General features: G+C 36.6%; 1 protein-coding gene across 1 annotated transcript in view; it reads right to left on the bottom strand.

The window, feature by feature from the left end:
* Nucleotides 1-13,188: 13,188 nt before the first annotated feature.
* Nucleotides 13,189-15,735, bottom strand: part of LOC135702319 (uncharacterized) — an 85,316-nt gene continuing 82,769 nt past the window's right edge. The window contains exons 12-14 of the mRNA XM_065223347.1: nt 13,698-13,926; nt 13,410-13,629; nt 13,189-13,295 (exon numbers count right to left, since the gene is read on the bottom strand). Of these exons, the coding sequence (XP_065079419.1) occupies nt 13,262-13,295; nt 13,410-13,629; nt 13,698-13,926 (483 nt within the window). The 3' untranslated portion in view covers nt 13,189-13,261. The remainder of the gene's footprint in view (nt 13,296-13,409; nt 13,630-13,697; nt 13,927-15,735) is intronic.

The following is a 15,735-nucleotide window of genomic DNA, read 5'->3' as shown; positions in this document are numbered from 1 at the left end:
GAAGCTGTATTAGATTTTAAACAATATCTCAACAATTTGTGACTATTTATCAAATCTAACGGTACGTATGGAAAAGTGAATAAATTTAGAAGTAATGTTTGACAGAAATGTTCCATTTTTTGTTTAAACTCGTTCAGAAAAGCGAGTTGTGCTTAGTAGGACGGAAATTAGATCAAAAACCCAAGTTCCCGTAATTTTACTGGAATTCTCGTAGCATCTTTGAAGTTCGCTATACTGCTGTGATGTTCCCTAATCATCTTTGAAGTTTTCTTGACTTATTTGGAGTTCTTTAGGCTTCCTTGCAATAATCAGAACTTCTATAGGGTTAGTCTTCCTGAAATTCTCGGAGCTTCTCCGAACATCACGTAGCATCTGTAATGATTTTGAGGCCTTTGTAAATAACGATTTCCCTGAAGTTCTTTAAACTTCCCTGATGTTCTCTGCACTTCCCAGAAATTCTTTAGATTTTCAGAAATTCCTTGAACTTCCCTGAATTCCAAAATCTCCAAACTTCTGTGGATTTAAATGAAGTTTCACAAATATACAAGATATTTTCAGAACTTCTCCTAAGTTGGCGCAAATTTCCTAATACTCATGATTTTTTTCTGACACTCTCGTATTTTTCTGGAATTCTCTCTTCTTTCTCCTAATCTTTAATGAAGTGTTCTTAATTTATTTGAAAACCTTTGGACTCTTGTTAATTAGTATAGACTTGTCCATGCTCTTTGGATTTCTCTAAAGTTCTCTGCACTTTCCCGAAATTCTCTGGCCTTTCAAAAATTCTCTGGACTTCCCTGAACCCCACAGAATTTCTTAACAGTATCCACAGTTAACCTGAGGTTATGAATTCTCGAAACTTCGAAAGTTTATATAGCGTCTTTTGAGTTTTTTGGACTTCCCTAAAATAATCAGGACTTAACTATTTTCTCTGAGCTTTGATGAAGGCTGAAGTTATCGGAATTGCCTTAAAAATCTGTGAGCTTCCTTAAGCTCTTAAAACTTTCTGTTTTTAATGTTCCCTTCATGTTCTCTGGACTTCCGTGCAGTATTCCGTACTTCCTTAAAATCTCTAGATTATCTAGTTTTCAGAAGGTTTTGAAAGTTCCTACATCTTCTCTGCAGTTAATGAAGCCACCTGGAGCATTGCTACTCAAGTGCCTACAATATTGTGGTCAACGTCACCGATTTCAACCAAACTTTGCAAAAATGGCTTATTTTAATAGTTTTAGAGAAAGCCTTTTAGGATTTTGCTCGAAAGAAAGTTCCACAAGCTTCCATGATTTTTGAATATAGCATAAGTTTTCACAATCCTCCTGCTGTTGTTCTTGGAACTGTCCCTAAATGAATGGAATTATAATAAAGATTTCTGAAGCTCTCTGACTTCCGTGAATTTATTAAAACGTCTACGATGTTTTCGAAATTTTTATGAAGTTCTCTAAACTTTTCTAAACTCCTATAGGCTTTGCTGAAATTTTCTAGTCTTTCTGAAGGTTTTCTCTATTTTTATAAAATTAGTGGAACTGTCCCAAAAATTGTTGAATTTCCTTGGCCTCACCTAAATTTCTAGGAACTTCCTGCAATTTTCCTGAAGTTATTGGAATTTCCCCTACAACTCTTCTTAAGTGTCACAGGATGGCTGGACGTTTGTCAGTAGAAATGATAAGCCATAAAGCTTGAGTCATTTAATATCTGGACGCACTGTGTATTTTACTGCAGTGTTCCAAGTGGTCGGATCTGGAATGTTTTGACAACAGTTCGTTTTGCAGTGTGTCACGGTTCATTTTGTTTACAAGAAGTTACACTTGATGGAAGCTGCGAACAGAAAATTCATTGGAGAATCCGACATGGTCAGGTTCAAAAATCGCGAAGCCGTTGAAATTGACCACTTTGTCAAGCACAGGGTTGCTTCCACTCACTTGCTATAAAAAAATATTTTTCGGAATTATGCAATCATTAGATGTTATAATGATATGTTGTACTGGTAAGTAACAAGAAGAGGGTGTAAAGTATGTGTTTGACTGATAAAACCTATCAATTCCGCTTTCAGAGCGTCACATTACAAAACTATGGCGTACAAAGTAGTGTTTTTGTTGAGTTGTGCTGTGAAAATAAATTCATAATTTCGTGTGAAATAGTGGTGTGTGCCGCGAAAGGATTATTCCAACGCGTGCCCGTGGTGTTTTTCTAACAGGATAAGTAGAGGAAAGGTTGCCTAGCAACTAGTTTTTGTTTAATTTTGTATTTTTCCCCCGGCGCGCTATTGCTTTTGTATAGTAAGCTGTGGCGGTAAAATTTGATTTTGTGTTCTCCTCCCCTGTATATGTCTGCTGCTAACAGTGTTAGCGTTTAATTTGGTAGAATGGATGTGTGTAATGTATGCGAGCAGTCTATTGCTATGAGTGGGCTCCCAGTTACGTGTGTAGGTCCGTGCAATGGAACGTTCCATTTCGCTTGTGTGGCACTCACTAAGACTGCGGCCAGGCTTATAGCAGATAATGCAAATGTTCTGTTCAAGTGTGATAGTTGTCTATCAGATCAGAGTTGTGACGAGCAGAATGATCTGATCTCGCGCGTCAAAAGGATAGAGGAAGAGATGAAAAAGGTTTTTCAACTCTCGGACTCGATCACTGACATGCGAGATGACATTGCTGCTCAGGTGGACATCGCGGTTAAAAGCGGGATGGCAGATATTAGAATAAATGTAAATGGTCTTGAAAATTTGATTTGTGAGAAATTGGATAATATGAAAAGTTCATTTTTTAAAATTGATGCGGAAAACCAATTAGCTGTAAAGAATGATCAGTGCAGTTCATCTAGGACGATTCAGTCGGAATCGGACAAAAATACTAGACGCAAAAAACGTAAATTAGTAATTAGTAATAGTGATCATGATGATGATGTTGTTTTTCAAGAAAATGCGAGTTTTGCGGATGTTGTAAAAAGACATAGTCGTATTAGTCAAAGTAAAACTAATAGTAACAGTAATAGTAAAAGTAACAAACCAGAAAATCGTAAGACTCGTCCAGTCATTGTGATTAAACCGAAAGAGTCCAAACAACCTTGCGAAGATACTCGTGAGTTTTTGAAAAGTCAGTTGGATCCAAAAACACACAAAATCAGTAATTTTAGGAATGGTAAAGATGGCTCCATTATTGTTGAGTGTGCAACAGGAGCAAACGTAAGTGATGTGAAAAATGGTATTGAAAGCAATCTGGGTGAAAAATATAGTGCTGTTGTTCCCACTTCGGTGCCAAGATTGAAAATAGAGCATGGATTGCAAAAATTGTGATAGATGCTCTAGGTGCAGCCAACAACACAAAACGTCGGAGTGTACGTCAACTGTACTGAAATGTATTAATTGTTTGAAAATGAATAAAGAACGAAAAATGAACTTGGACGTCAACCATGCCGCATTTAGCTCGGAATGTTTGCTCTATAAAAGACTTTGTGATCAGAAGAAAAGCAGCTTGCGTTTCAATAAATAGCAGCCAAGTTCCAGGAATGTGAATCAATTCGATTTTTTATATTTGAATATTGCGGGGTTGTCAACAAACTACGTAGCATTACGTCAGATTGTTGAGGAAAAACGTCCTCTTTTAGTTTTATTATCTGAAACTCATATTGTAGAAACTGAAGCTTTTGATCAGTATAGTATTCCGGGATATATTGTTGCTGCTTGTTTATCACATTCTAGACACACTGGCGGTGTTGCTATTTATGTCAAAGAATCAGTTCAATTCAACCTTCGTACCAACGAAGTTATTGATGGCAACTGGTTCTTGGGCATTACAGTTGTACGTGGCATAAAGATGGGTAATTATGGTTTTTTGTATCATTCTCCCAGTTCTAGTGACCAGCGTTTTGTTGAAGTTTTAGAGATCTGGCTCGAGACATTCCTTGATTCTAGTAAATTAAATATATTGGCTGGTGATTTTAATATTAATTGGCGTGATAACCATAATTCGAATCATTTGAAGCGTTTAGCTGAGTTTTTTAATTTAAAGCAAACGGTAAATGAATATACGCGTATTTCCAGGCACAGTAGAACTTTAATTGACCACGTTTATTCCAATTTTGATTCCATTTGTTCAGTTACGGATACTGATTTGAAAATAACCGATCATGAGACTTTAGTGATTAATGTCTTAGACCATGTTAACGATAACGATAATTTTGTAAAATTGAAGTGCTGGAGGAAATATTCGATGCAAGCTGTTTCGAATCTTGTTGAGAGAAGCCTGGATTTTCCATTCGCGGCCGGTAACTTAGATGAATCTACAGCTATTCTTAATAACGCTTTGAAAACGTGTACCAATCAACTAGTTGAGCAAAAGTTTGTTTCTTTGAAAAACTCGAACAGCTGGTACAATTTGGATCTTTTGCGTCTTAAACGGAAAAGGGACAAATGGTACAAAAAGTTTTGTAGATCTAATAATGACAATCATTGAACTAGGTACACAATCGCGCGTAATAAGTATTCACAATCGATAAAGAAAACTCGTTGTGAATATGTTCAAAGGAAGATTGATCAGCATCAAAACAACAGCAAAAAGTTATGGAAAATTTTGAAATCTTTATTAAAACCTAGTAATTGCAAACCGCGGTCCATAACTTTTAATGGCACATTAGAACAGTCAGAACAAGTAATTGCAGCTAAGTTTAATGATTATTTCGTAGACAGCGTTTCATTGATTAATCAATCTATTGAATTGGTCGATGAACCTGACGAAATAAAACAGCCAGTTAATAGTAGTTGCAGATTTGAAGTTTTTCACCCAATTACATTAGATGAACTTAGAGTTATTTGTTTTTCATTAGGAAAATCGGCTGGAGTAGATAATGTTAATGCTAGAGTTATTCAAGATTGCTTTCATGTCATTGGCCACATCTTTCTGGACCTTATTAATGAATCATTGCAGAATGGACATGTGCCACAAATTTGGAAGGAATCCTTAGTGATTCCTATTCAAAAAGTTGCTGGAACGATTAAAGCCGAAGAGTTTCGTCCCATCAACATGTTGCACACTTTAGAGAAAATCTTAGAACTTGTTGTTAAAGGCCAGCTGTTGGAGTATTTGAATAGCAACTCTTTTTTGATACCAGAACAATCGGGATATTGGGAAGGTCATTCTTGTGAAACTGCATTGAATTTGGTGTTAGCAAAGTGGAAAGACAACTTGGAGCGTAAAGATACGATTGTTGCTGTTTTTTTTGGATCTGAAACGCGCTTTTGAAACAATTTCTAGGCCCTTACTGTTAAGTACAATCAAGCGCTTTGGAATTACGAGTACTGCATATAAATGGTTTGAAAGCTATTTGTCTGACAGAACTCAACGGACTGTTTTTAATGATTCTGTTTCCAGTCCCGTGGGGAACAACCTTGGAGTGCCCCAGGGAAGTGTATTAGGGCCCCTTTTATTTATTATGTATATTAATGACTTGCGACGTGTTTTACGGTTTTGCGACATTAACCTTTTTGCAGATGATACTGTGTTATTCATTGCAGCTAAGGATTTAGAAGTTGCCGTCTCACACTTGAATGAAGATTTGCAGTATCTAAGTAGATGGTTGAAGTGTAAGCAGTTAAAATTGAATACAAGTAAAACTAAATTTATGGTAATTTCGCGGAATCGATTAAATGAGAACGTCTCTGTTGTAATTGATGATGAGACTATTGATCGCGTTCAGGAGATTAAATATCTTGGCGTGATTATTGATGACAAACTTAAGTTCAACTCTCACATTGACAATGTCATCAAGAAAATTGCCAAGAAGTATGGAATTCTATGTCGATTGAAAAACGATTTAACTATTGCCAGTAAAATACAGCTATACAAATCAATCATCTCTCCTCATCTAGACTTTTGCCCTTCCATTTTATTTCTGTCCAATGCAACACAAATATCGAGATTACAGCGCTTGCAGAATAAAATAATGCGTTTGATTTTGAGATGTAATAGATTCACTTCCTCAACTTTGATGCTAGACGCCTTACAATGGTTGTCGGTGAAGCAAAGAATTGTATATTTGACTATGGTGTTCATTTTTAAAGTAGTTAACGGTTTGCTGCCTCGATATTTGTGTGATCGAATTGAAAGAGGAAGTGACTATCATAGATATAATACTAGAAACGCGGATGAAATAAGAACACCACATTTCTTGACTTGTGCTTCACAGAATTCATTATTTTTTAAAGGAATAAATGTTTTCAATTCGATGCCTAGACACATTAAACGTTCAACAACATTAGCAGAATTTAAGAGACATTGCATTTCACACGTTAAAACTGTCTTTTGAACGGTTATCCAGTGATTTTTTTTTATGAATTGACAAATTATGTATCTTGACGAAGTTATTTTTAACGGATTATTTTGTATGGATAGCTGTTATAACGACTTTTTAATCATTATTGTAGCACTGCAAAAACTATTTTGTTCGCCACGATGGTGATGATGGATTTTTGATATTTGATTTAATAGTAGTAGTAAAAAAAAAATAGTAGTTTACAAAAGTTTGAGCCTCGCGCGCGTATTACGGATATAGAGGACTGAATTTAACATTCGATAAAAAAAAATGCAATTTTGAAGCTTATTTGGAAGATACCTTGAGTTAGTAGTAAGTTTTCTGGCAAATGTTGGGGGTTCGTGAGCATTCCTGACATTGCTGAAAATTATGATAGCATCAGATTGCGGGGTTACTAGTGTAATAGGATGCTTTGTTGATTGTTCATATACTCTTGATTGCTTGTAATACTTATGAATATTTTAGGTGGACAAAAAGGCGAACTAAGAGGTGGACGCCTGAGCTTTTCCACATTTATATCGCTGTGAAGCAACTGTAAACTTTAGAGGGAATCTATATCTGTAACTGAAACCAGTTCGATTTTGTTTGCCAACCTGGTTAAAATGTCATATTTAATTATCTTAAAGATAAATCGTCCAGCTCAAACCTTTGTAGGGGTAAGAGGTGGGACCATCATCATCATCACAATCAGCAATCTTATGATTCGTGAGTGTTCACTCAGAGTGAGCGCTCACGAGTCGTAAAATCGCTGATTGTGACGCACTGAAAGCGATATTGACAGATTTTATGTGTCAAACATATACTTCATCACCTCTTCTTGTAACTTACAAGCACTAATTAGCATTAGTCTATTTCATGATTTCATAATTCCGAAAAACTTTTTTTTATAGCAAGTGAGTGGAAGTAACCCTGGTCAAGCAGTTTTGGCGTGACTTTCTACCAGCGATTTCACTAAACTTGGCCAAATAATTTATATTTTTTTATGAAACGCACAAATGTTGGCTACTTTTCTCGAGGTTCTAGAAGAAAAATCTCAAAACAATGTTTTATTTCAAAGTTCGAGTGGTAGTAAACGTCATTTTAAGTGCTCGAATAAAGTGGTTAATTGGCTAGATCAAGTACATGCAGTGTTCTAAAACGTTCCCGTGAGCGGCTCACTATCGATTGGCAGGATTATAGCAAGTGTGGTAGTGGAACTAAATATCGGAAGTTGCATTTGAAGGTGTTAGGAACGGTTAGAGCAAACCTTGGGCTGTCGGATTACGATATCGCCAAGAAATTTAATGCCAGCCAAAGCACCGCCAGCTGTAAAAGCCCAATTTAAAGAGATACGTTTCTGAATTTTTGGCTGCTGAATCATCATACATCATACATCATCAATAATTGGTACAGTATTGGGCTTGTCTGGTTACGTTTATTAAGGGGGGAGTACACTTCGATGCATGCTTAAAATGTTCCTTGGGATGTATACATTAATTTAGAAAAGACTTCAAGTCCGCCAGAATATTTCTTACCGCTTTACGAAGCGATTTTCTAAACATGTACCGGCGCGCTGAGAGAGCAATTTAATCTTTAAACGCGTTTATCTCGAAACGAGGTTTTTCAAACTGGCGTGGGAAATAACTCTAACCAGTTATCATCAAATTTGGATATCGCCTAGGTTTTCTTGTTCAGAATTAAATTCTGCTTAGAAATACGTATCCACATTTTCGATTTTGTCAAAAATGGATTTTTAATCCACGATTTTGTAAGCATTTTTAGGGTGAAAAAATGGACTTTTTTTTCCTAAGGCCACAACTTTTGAAAAAATTAACGGCGCCGGTGGTGTAGTGGTAAGCAGGCCTGGGTTCAATACCAGTCGGCGCCGCCAGGATGTTCTGAGGCATAACATCTCTGATCACGCCTTCCTTCGGATGGGAAGTAAAGCCGTTGGTCCCCGGTTCATGAGTTGATGGGTCGATAGGTAGGGTCCAGGTGTGGGAGCTACCTTCCTGGCACGTCGGTAGCATTGGTGCTCAGCACGGAAAACAAGATCGACGGAAAAAACAAACCAAAGGAAAAAAAAAAAAAAACTTTTGAAAAATTTAATTAAAAAAAATCGGAATACGTATTTCCAACCCAAATTTCATTACTAATCAGAATTTTTGTTCGATGTATGTTCCAGGATCACATGGAAAGGAGTATTTTCCCACGCCGTTTTCCGACTCCCGCGCGAGGACGCCCGCGCGACCTGGTGCACTGGCCACGGGGAGACGCCAATCGAGTTCAAAAAAATACAAATTGTAGTTCGAAGGATGACTAATAAATGGGTTATAACATATTTGCCCTCCCTGAGTGTTTTATTGCTTAAAAAATTAACGAAAATGCCTTACTTTTTGGACGTTCAAAGTGTACTACCCTCTAAGTAAGAGCTTTTTGAGAAAACCGCTTTTTTCTTGAAATACCTCAATATCTTGAAATGCAATGAAGTAAACTTTTTGAAATTTTGCTCATTTTTAGTAATGATAAAGATCATTAATATTTCACTAATTTTTTCTAAAATTCCTCCACTAGGTAAAAAGTTGAAAATCGAGTTTTTGACTTAAATAATTTTAACTTCATACAGGTTCTTCAAATTAAGTCCACAAATATAGCGAAAAATCAATAAATATCTGTTTAACCACCAGCCAAAATTAAAAAAAAAATATTTCTATTAACAATGTCTCAAAAAAAAAATCCATAAGGGTGTACGCTTAATTTAGCGATACACTGTAAATGTGGAAAAACTCAGACGTCCACCTCTTAGTTTGCCTTTTTGTCCACCTATAATATTCATAAGTACTTTCGTAAATCCAGATCCTATCCTTGATTAACCCTCAACTGTTCAATCCAATGCCAATTGGTGAGAATTTTCCTAAAGTTTTCAAAACTTCCCGAAAGTTCCCAAAATCTTCCAGATGTTCATGGATCGCACATAATGATCCCGTAATATTCCTGAAATTCTCGGAACTTCCCTGAACTTCACAAAGCTTCTGTAAAGATTTTTAAGCTTTTGTTAATTTACAAATGCCCTGAAGTTCTATGGACTTTCCAAAAATTCTCTGAGCAGAACTTTTTAAACTTTTTGATTTTCTTGATTTGTTTTCCGTCGATCTTGTTTTTCTGAGCACCAATGCTACCGACACCTGGTAAGCAGCTCTCACACCAGGGACCCTACCTATCGACCCATCATTTCATGAACCGGGGATCAATGGCTTTACTGCTCACAGATTTTATGAAATTCTATTAGAAATTTATTTCTATTTAAATTTTATTTTTTTCTTTAAATTTTAAAATTTCTATTTAAATTTTATTAGAAATTCCCGGAAGCGCTGACTGGGATTGAATCCAGGCCATTTGGGGAGAACTTCTCCGTTGCCGCGATTTTCCTAATGTTCATGATTTTTTTCCTGACGCTCCTGTTATTTTTCATGAATTATCAGAGCTTCTCAGTAGTTCCCGTAATTTTACTGTAATTCTCGTAACATCTTTGAAGTTCGCTATACTGCTGTGATGTTCCCTAATCATTTTTGAAGCTTTCTTGACTTATTTGGAGTTCTTTAGGCTTTCTTGAAATTATCAGCACTTCTATAAGGTTAATTCTCCTGAAATTCTCGGAGCTTCTCCGAACATCACGTAGCTTCTGTAATGATTTTGAGGCTTTTGTAAATTTGAATTTCCCTGAAGTTCTTTCAACTTCCCTGATGTTCTCTGCACTTCCCAGAAATTCTTTAACTTTCAGAAATTCCTTGAACTTCCCTGAATTCCACAGAGCTTTATAAAAGATCCCACAATTTTTCTGAGGTTAATTAAACTGTCCTTGAATTTTAATGGCTAAATTTCCCTTAAAATCTCCAAACTTCTGCGGATTGTAATGATGTTTCATAAATATACAAGATATTCTCAGAACTTCTCCTAGGTTGGCCCGAGTTTCCTAATATTCATGATTTTTTCTGACACTCCCGCGATTTTTCTGGAATTCTCGGAGGTTCTCTGTAGTTCCCGTAATTTTACTGGAATTATCAGAACTTGTTTGAAGTTCACTGGACTTCTGTGAAGTTCCCTAATATTTAATGAAGTGTTCTTAATTTATTTGACAATCTTTGGACTTCCCTGAAATTATCAAAACTTCACTATGGTTAATTTTACTGTAATTCTCGGAACATTCCATATCGTCACGCTGCTTCTGTAAAGATTTTTAGGCTTTTGTTAATTAGTATCGATCTGTCGATGCTCTTTGGATTTCTCTAAAGTTCTCTGCACTTCCCAGAAATTCTCTGGACTTCCCTGAACCCCATAGAATTTCTCAACAGTATCCACAGTTTTCCGGAGGTTAATTGAACTATCTTGAAGTTCCTTGATCTTCCCTGAAGTATGCTAACATAAATTCTCTTAAAATCTGCAATCTTCTTTGGATTTTCCTTAAGTTTCCATAATTCACTACATGCTATCAGAACTTCTCCAATAACTCGAAACTTCTGTGTATTTGGAGTTCTTTGAAATCCCTTAAAATTATCAGGACTTCACTAAGACTATTTTACCTGAAATTCTCGGAACTTCCCAGAACTTCACGTAGCTTCTGTAAAGATTTTAAAGCTTTTGTGAATGTTAAACGACTATTAGATGCTTTTTTGAATTTCCATGACATTTATTCAACTTCCCCGAAGTTCTCTGGATTTCCCAGAAATTATTTGGTCTTTTGGAAATTTGCTGGACTTTCCTGAGTTCCAAAGAACTTCTTAAAGGTACCCACATATTTCCTTGGGTTAAAAGAACTGTCTTGAAGTTCCTTGATCTTCCCTGAAGTATGTTCACAGAATTTCCCTTGAAATCTCCAAACTTCTTCGGATTTTTCTGAATATTCCAAAAATTTACAAGATGTTCTCTAATATTCATGAATATTTTCTGTCGTGCCCGTTATTTTTCGGGATTCAGAATTTGGAATTCTCGGAATTCCTTTGAAGTTCGCTGGTCTTCTGCAAAGATATCTAACATTTTTTAAGTTTCCTTAACTTACCTTATATTATCATGGCTTCTCTAAGGTTTCTTGTAGTTTTTATCCAAACAGGTTTCAAGATTGTCACTGAAGTTCTAAAAAATTCATTGAAATTCGTAGAACTACCCTGAATTTATAGGACCTGATTCAAGATATTTGAACTTCCTAAAAAAATAGATCTACAAAAAAATCGGAGCTTCCCTAAAGTTATTGTAGCTACACTAAAGATCTGAACCACTCTTCATTCTTCAAAATCTCGGAACTTCCCTTAATTTCTCTAAACTTGCCTAATGTCCCGGGAATCATCCTGGAATTTTATTAAAATTTGATTAAATCTTACAATTTTCGGGAATTTCTATAGCTCTTCGGATTTTTTTTTTGCAAGTTTCTGCATCCTGATGAATGTAGGCGTTTTATTGGACTACCTGTATAAAGAGAGAGAGAGAGAGAATGATTAGTAATTTTCATTTAATACCAAAACCTTATTTACTTATCCTTGACAGATAAGCGTAGTTCGTCTACAATGTGCAGGCTTCTTCAGTGTCTTGTACTGAAACTCGACTATCAGTACAAGACACTGAACAAGTCTGCACATTGAAGACAAAATACGCGTATCTGTCAAAGATTAGCAAATCAGGTAGTGAAATTAAATGGAAATTACTAAAGTTTCTGCATTTTTTTGAAATCACTGAAACTGCTATAAAATTATCTGATCTTCCCCAAAGTACTCTATTCTTTTCTAAGTAAGTAAGTAAGTAAAGGGTACAATACCTTAATTCATTGAACCTTCCTAGGAGTTGCCTGAACTACCCTCGGAACTTTTTGACATGTTCTCTGATCTTTGATGAAAACTTGCATTTTCTGCTTAAGTGTTCAAAATTTCTCTGAAGTTTACGGAACCTTTCTCAATATGTCCCCATATTCTCTTGATGTTCCGCTAATTTCCTGATGCCCTCTGCACTGTTTTTTTTCCTTGATTTGTTTTCCATCGATCTTGTTTTCCGTTCTGAGTACCAATGCTACCGACGCCAGAGAGGCAGCTCCCACACCTGGACCCTACCTATCGACCCATCGTCCCCGGTTTTACTTCCCTTACGATGGAAGACGTGATCAGAGATTTTACGCCTCAGAAAATCCTGATGGCGCCGACTAGGATTGAACCCAGGCCCTTTGGAGTGAGAGGCAATCACTCTTACCAATACACCAGCGCTACTGCCCTCGACATTTTGCCGAAGTTTTCGAAAATTTGTTGAGGTTCTCGTAGCTACTTTATATTTGTTTATGTTCAACTTCTATGAGCGCACAGTAATCTAGATGGGCGTCCAAAAATTCTGTTATGCATGTTGGTGCAGCCTGGATTAGAGTAGCGCATGTTGATCCAAATGACTGCACCTAAAAATCATTCTGCGTAGCTGGTTACTCATGGAGTAACCATGAGTAAGCACCATGACAGGTCTGGAACCAACTATGCGGAATACAGTGAAGGGTCTAACTTTGGATTTGTAACTTCAGATAGAGAGAACTGAAATCATTTTTACTGTTGCACAATCATGTCATCATACCAACATTAAACCTCCTAGAGACAATCTGATCCAAATTTCACCATCCGAGCTCAATATAAAAACCCTCAATCCATCCTTTATTAGCAGTTCTTAAACTTATTCCCTTTATATCGCACAAATTTAATGAAAATTTTACGAAAGTTATACGGTTCCTTTTTGCCAGCCATGGAAAATGGGAACGGATGAGTTCTTGTCTCCCGCCATCCTTCCGTCTTCGACCCGTCATCGAATCGTTCGAATCATCTCCATTCCCACTGAAACTTATCCACTCCTACGACAGGCGAACGAAACGCCTGCAGGCGAGTGATGTTTTTCTACTGCCGATGATGAGCTGCGGTGGTAAGTTTCTTCAACGAGTAAAACTTTTTCTGGTCAATTAAGACTAGTTCTGCTGCCCGGCGTCTACGTATTTGCATCTGACGGATAAAATTACAAGATGGTTGAATGAGGAGAAAAATCCAGAGAGTAGGAAAATTGAAGATATTTCATTTAAAATTAGTTTGTCGTATGCAATTTTGAAGAGGACTCACTTTGATTGGCTTTGCTCCGTCACTCGCATATCGGCTCGGAAGAGATATCGATCCACAAGTTGATCGACCTTGGCGAGAACCTCTGGGCGGATGCTTCGCTGTTTGGATAGTACCCAGGCAGCTTCGGCCGACTTATTCTCGGAGAGATTTTTGCACGAGTAGATGATGGCATAGTTGTCGTAGTCCGTATCCATGATCCAATAATTGGAATTTTTGGGAGCTTGAACGAAATCAGGTTGATTGTAAGTACCAAAATGAGTTTTTTTTTTCAGAGCTGGGCATACTTACGGCCTCCGAAAGTAACATTCAGTTTGCCTTCCAGGGGAATGGAGTCCGGAAAACTAACGACCGCTTTCCCGATGGAGCAGCTTATGTTAGTATTAGGCAGACGTTCGCAGCAGTTCTCTACCTTTAGGGTATTTTTTTTCTTGAGAGTGTAGGTAGCGTAGCCACAGTCGCAGTCTTTCTCGAAGTACTGATCGTAGCGTAGGATTTCGTACCATTTTCCATTGATGTACTGTGTTCCGGGAATAAAATGCATCAGTTGTAGAATTCAGTTAGTTTCTATATTGGTACTTTGTTTGTTCAATATCCATCAATATTTTCATGCCAATATTATCAACAATATTTTTGGGTGGGGGTCATCAATACGCTCCCCACTAGCATTGCTGTATCCAATGAAATATTCAGAGTCAAATTACCATTAATAATATTGACAATACTTTTGAGTATTAACAATATTTTGGATCGTGTGATGGCTGCTTTGAGAATAACTTAATTGTAATGATGTGTTTAATCTAACCTCCGGCATCGAGCTCTACCCGATTTGAAATTTATCAGTTGTTATAGCAAATATCTCTCGTCGCTCTTTAGAGACAAATAACAAAAGATTTATTTTTTTTTTTTTAATAATTCGTTTATTTTTCCAGGCTCATTACAACAAAAGATTTAGTAGCAAGTCAATTAATTTTTTTTTGTTGCATTTGTTGATCGATGTTGTTTTATGTAGTCTTGGTATAATAGTGTTCTGTTTTCATTTTCTAAAGCTGCAGTATTGTATTGTATTGTATTGTATTGTATTGAAATTGTCGATAGTCTGGTTATTCGATAGCAACTATTTGTTTATTTATTTATATCGTCCATCAGTCTAGACAACATATTAGAGCACCCGCACCAATGCGTTGCTATTCGGGCTGCTAGTTTGACAACTTTAGCCATTGCTATTTTAGTTAGCAACTTGTTTACGCACCGGTCGTTGCTATCACGATTGTGAATTTACGTTTCGGCTTTCGCACCGATAGTTGCTAAACTCATCGTCAAACTTCGAACTGAAATTGATCACAGAGTTTCGTGATTGTTTTTTTTTTTCGGCAATATTGATATACATAACCACAAAGACTGAAGATTGAAGGTTAAGATCCAACTACAGACCCAGGTACTCAAGATAGGTCCTCCGGAAGATCTGAATAGCCCAGCGATTCTTTAATCACTTTTTGTGATGCTACATGAATGAATTTGAATCTGGGGCAAACATGCGCACACTGGTGGTCAAGAAAGTGTTCTCTGGGAGATTCGGAATATCCATAAAAGCGGTCAATTCGTAAAATGATCGATATATGGATCTTCGTATGCTCATCTTATAAAAGTTGCACACCAAAAGGCATAAAGGCTAGGGGAAATTGATGTAATGTCGGCCTAAGTGTCCTTAATTTGGGCCCATACATAAATTCAGAAATCGACTAAATTTTCAATTGCCACAAAAAATAACCATTAGTACCGTGCCAATGACGCGTTCATCTAGATAAAATTGATAAATAGCAGATTTTTACCGATGGGCCCAATCTTAGATCCATAGGCCAACATTAGAGCCATTTCCGCTAGATTACATATTTTAGCTTGTGAATTTATCAAAAAGTGTTGAAACCTTTAAGAAGTTATGATTGATAGAAATGTGGGGAAGTTAAAAGATCTTTAAGTAAAACAATCTAATAGCTTTCAGGAAAATTTACTTCAGCGAACATCAAGAGCTTCAGGGCAATTCCTTTATATTCAGGAACATTTAAACTTAAAGACCTATGAGTATGTGACGTGAACTTCGGGTAAGTTCTGAAATAATTAGAGCAGTTCCATGAATATCAGGAAAACTGTGAGAACCTGACGGACGTTCCTAAAACTTTAGGTTCGTTTCGAGAACTTTATGTCAATTCAATTTATTTCAGTAAAATAAAGGAAACTATCAACAAGTTCCAAAAATTTAAGGATAATAAAAAAAAAATCAGAAAATGAACTTAAAAACATTAATAAAGCTACTCAGAAGATCCATGTT

Source organism: Ochlerotatus camptorhynchus, unplaced genomic scaffold (genome assembly GCF_037179485.1).
Source record: "Ochlerotatus camptorhynchus isolate MF236.1 unplaced genomic scaffold, CSIRO-AGI_Acam_v1.1 ptg000191l, whole genome shotgun sequence".
In the NCBI taxonomy this organism is placed as follows: Eukaryota; Metazoa; Arthropoda; class Insecta; order Diptera; family Culicidae; genus Ochlerotatus; species Ochlerotatus camptorhynchus.
This window is presented reverse-complemented; position numbering and strand designations above follow the sequence as displayed.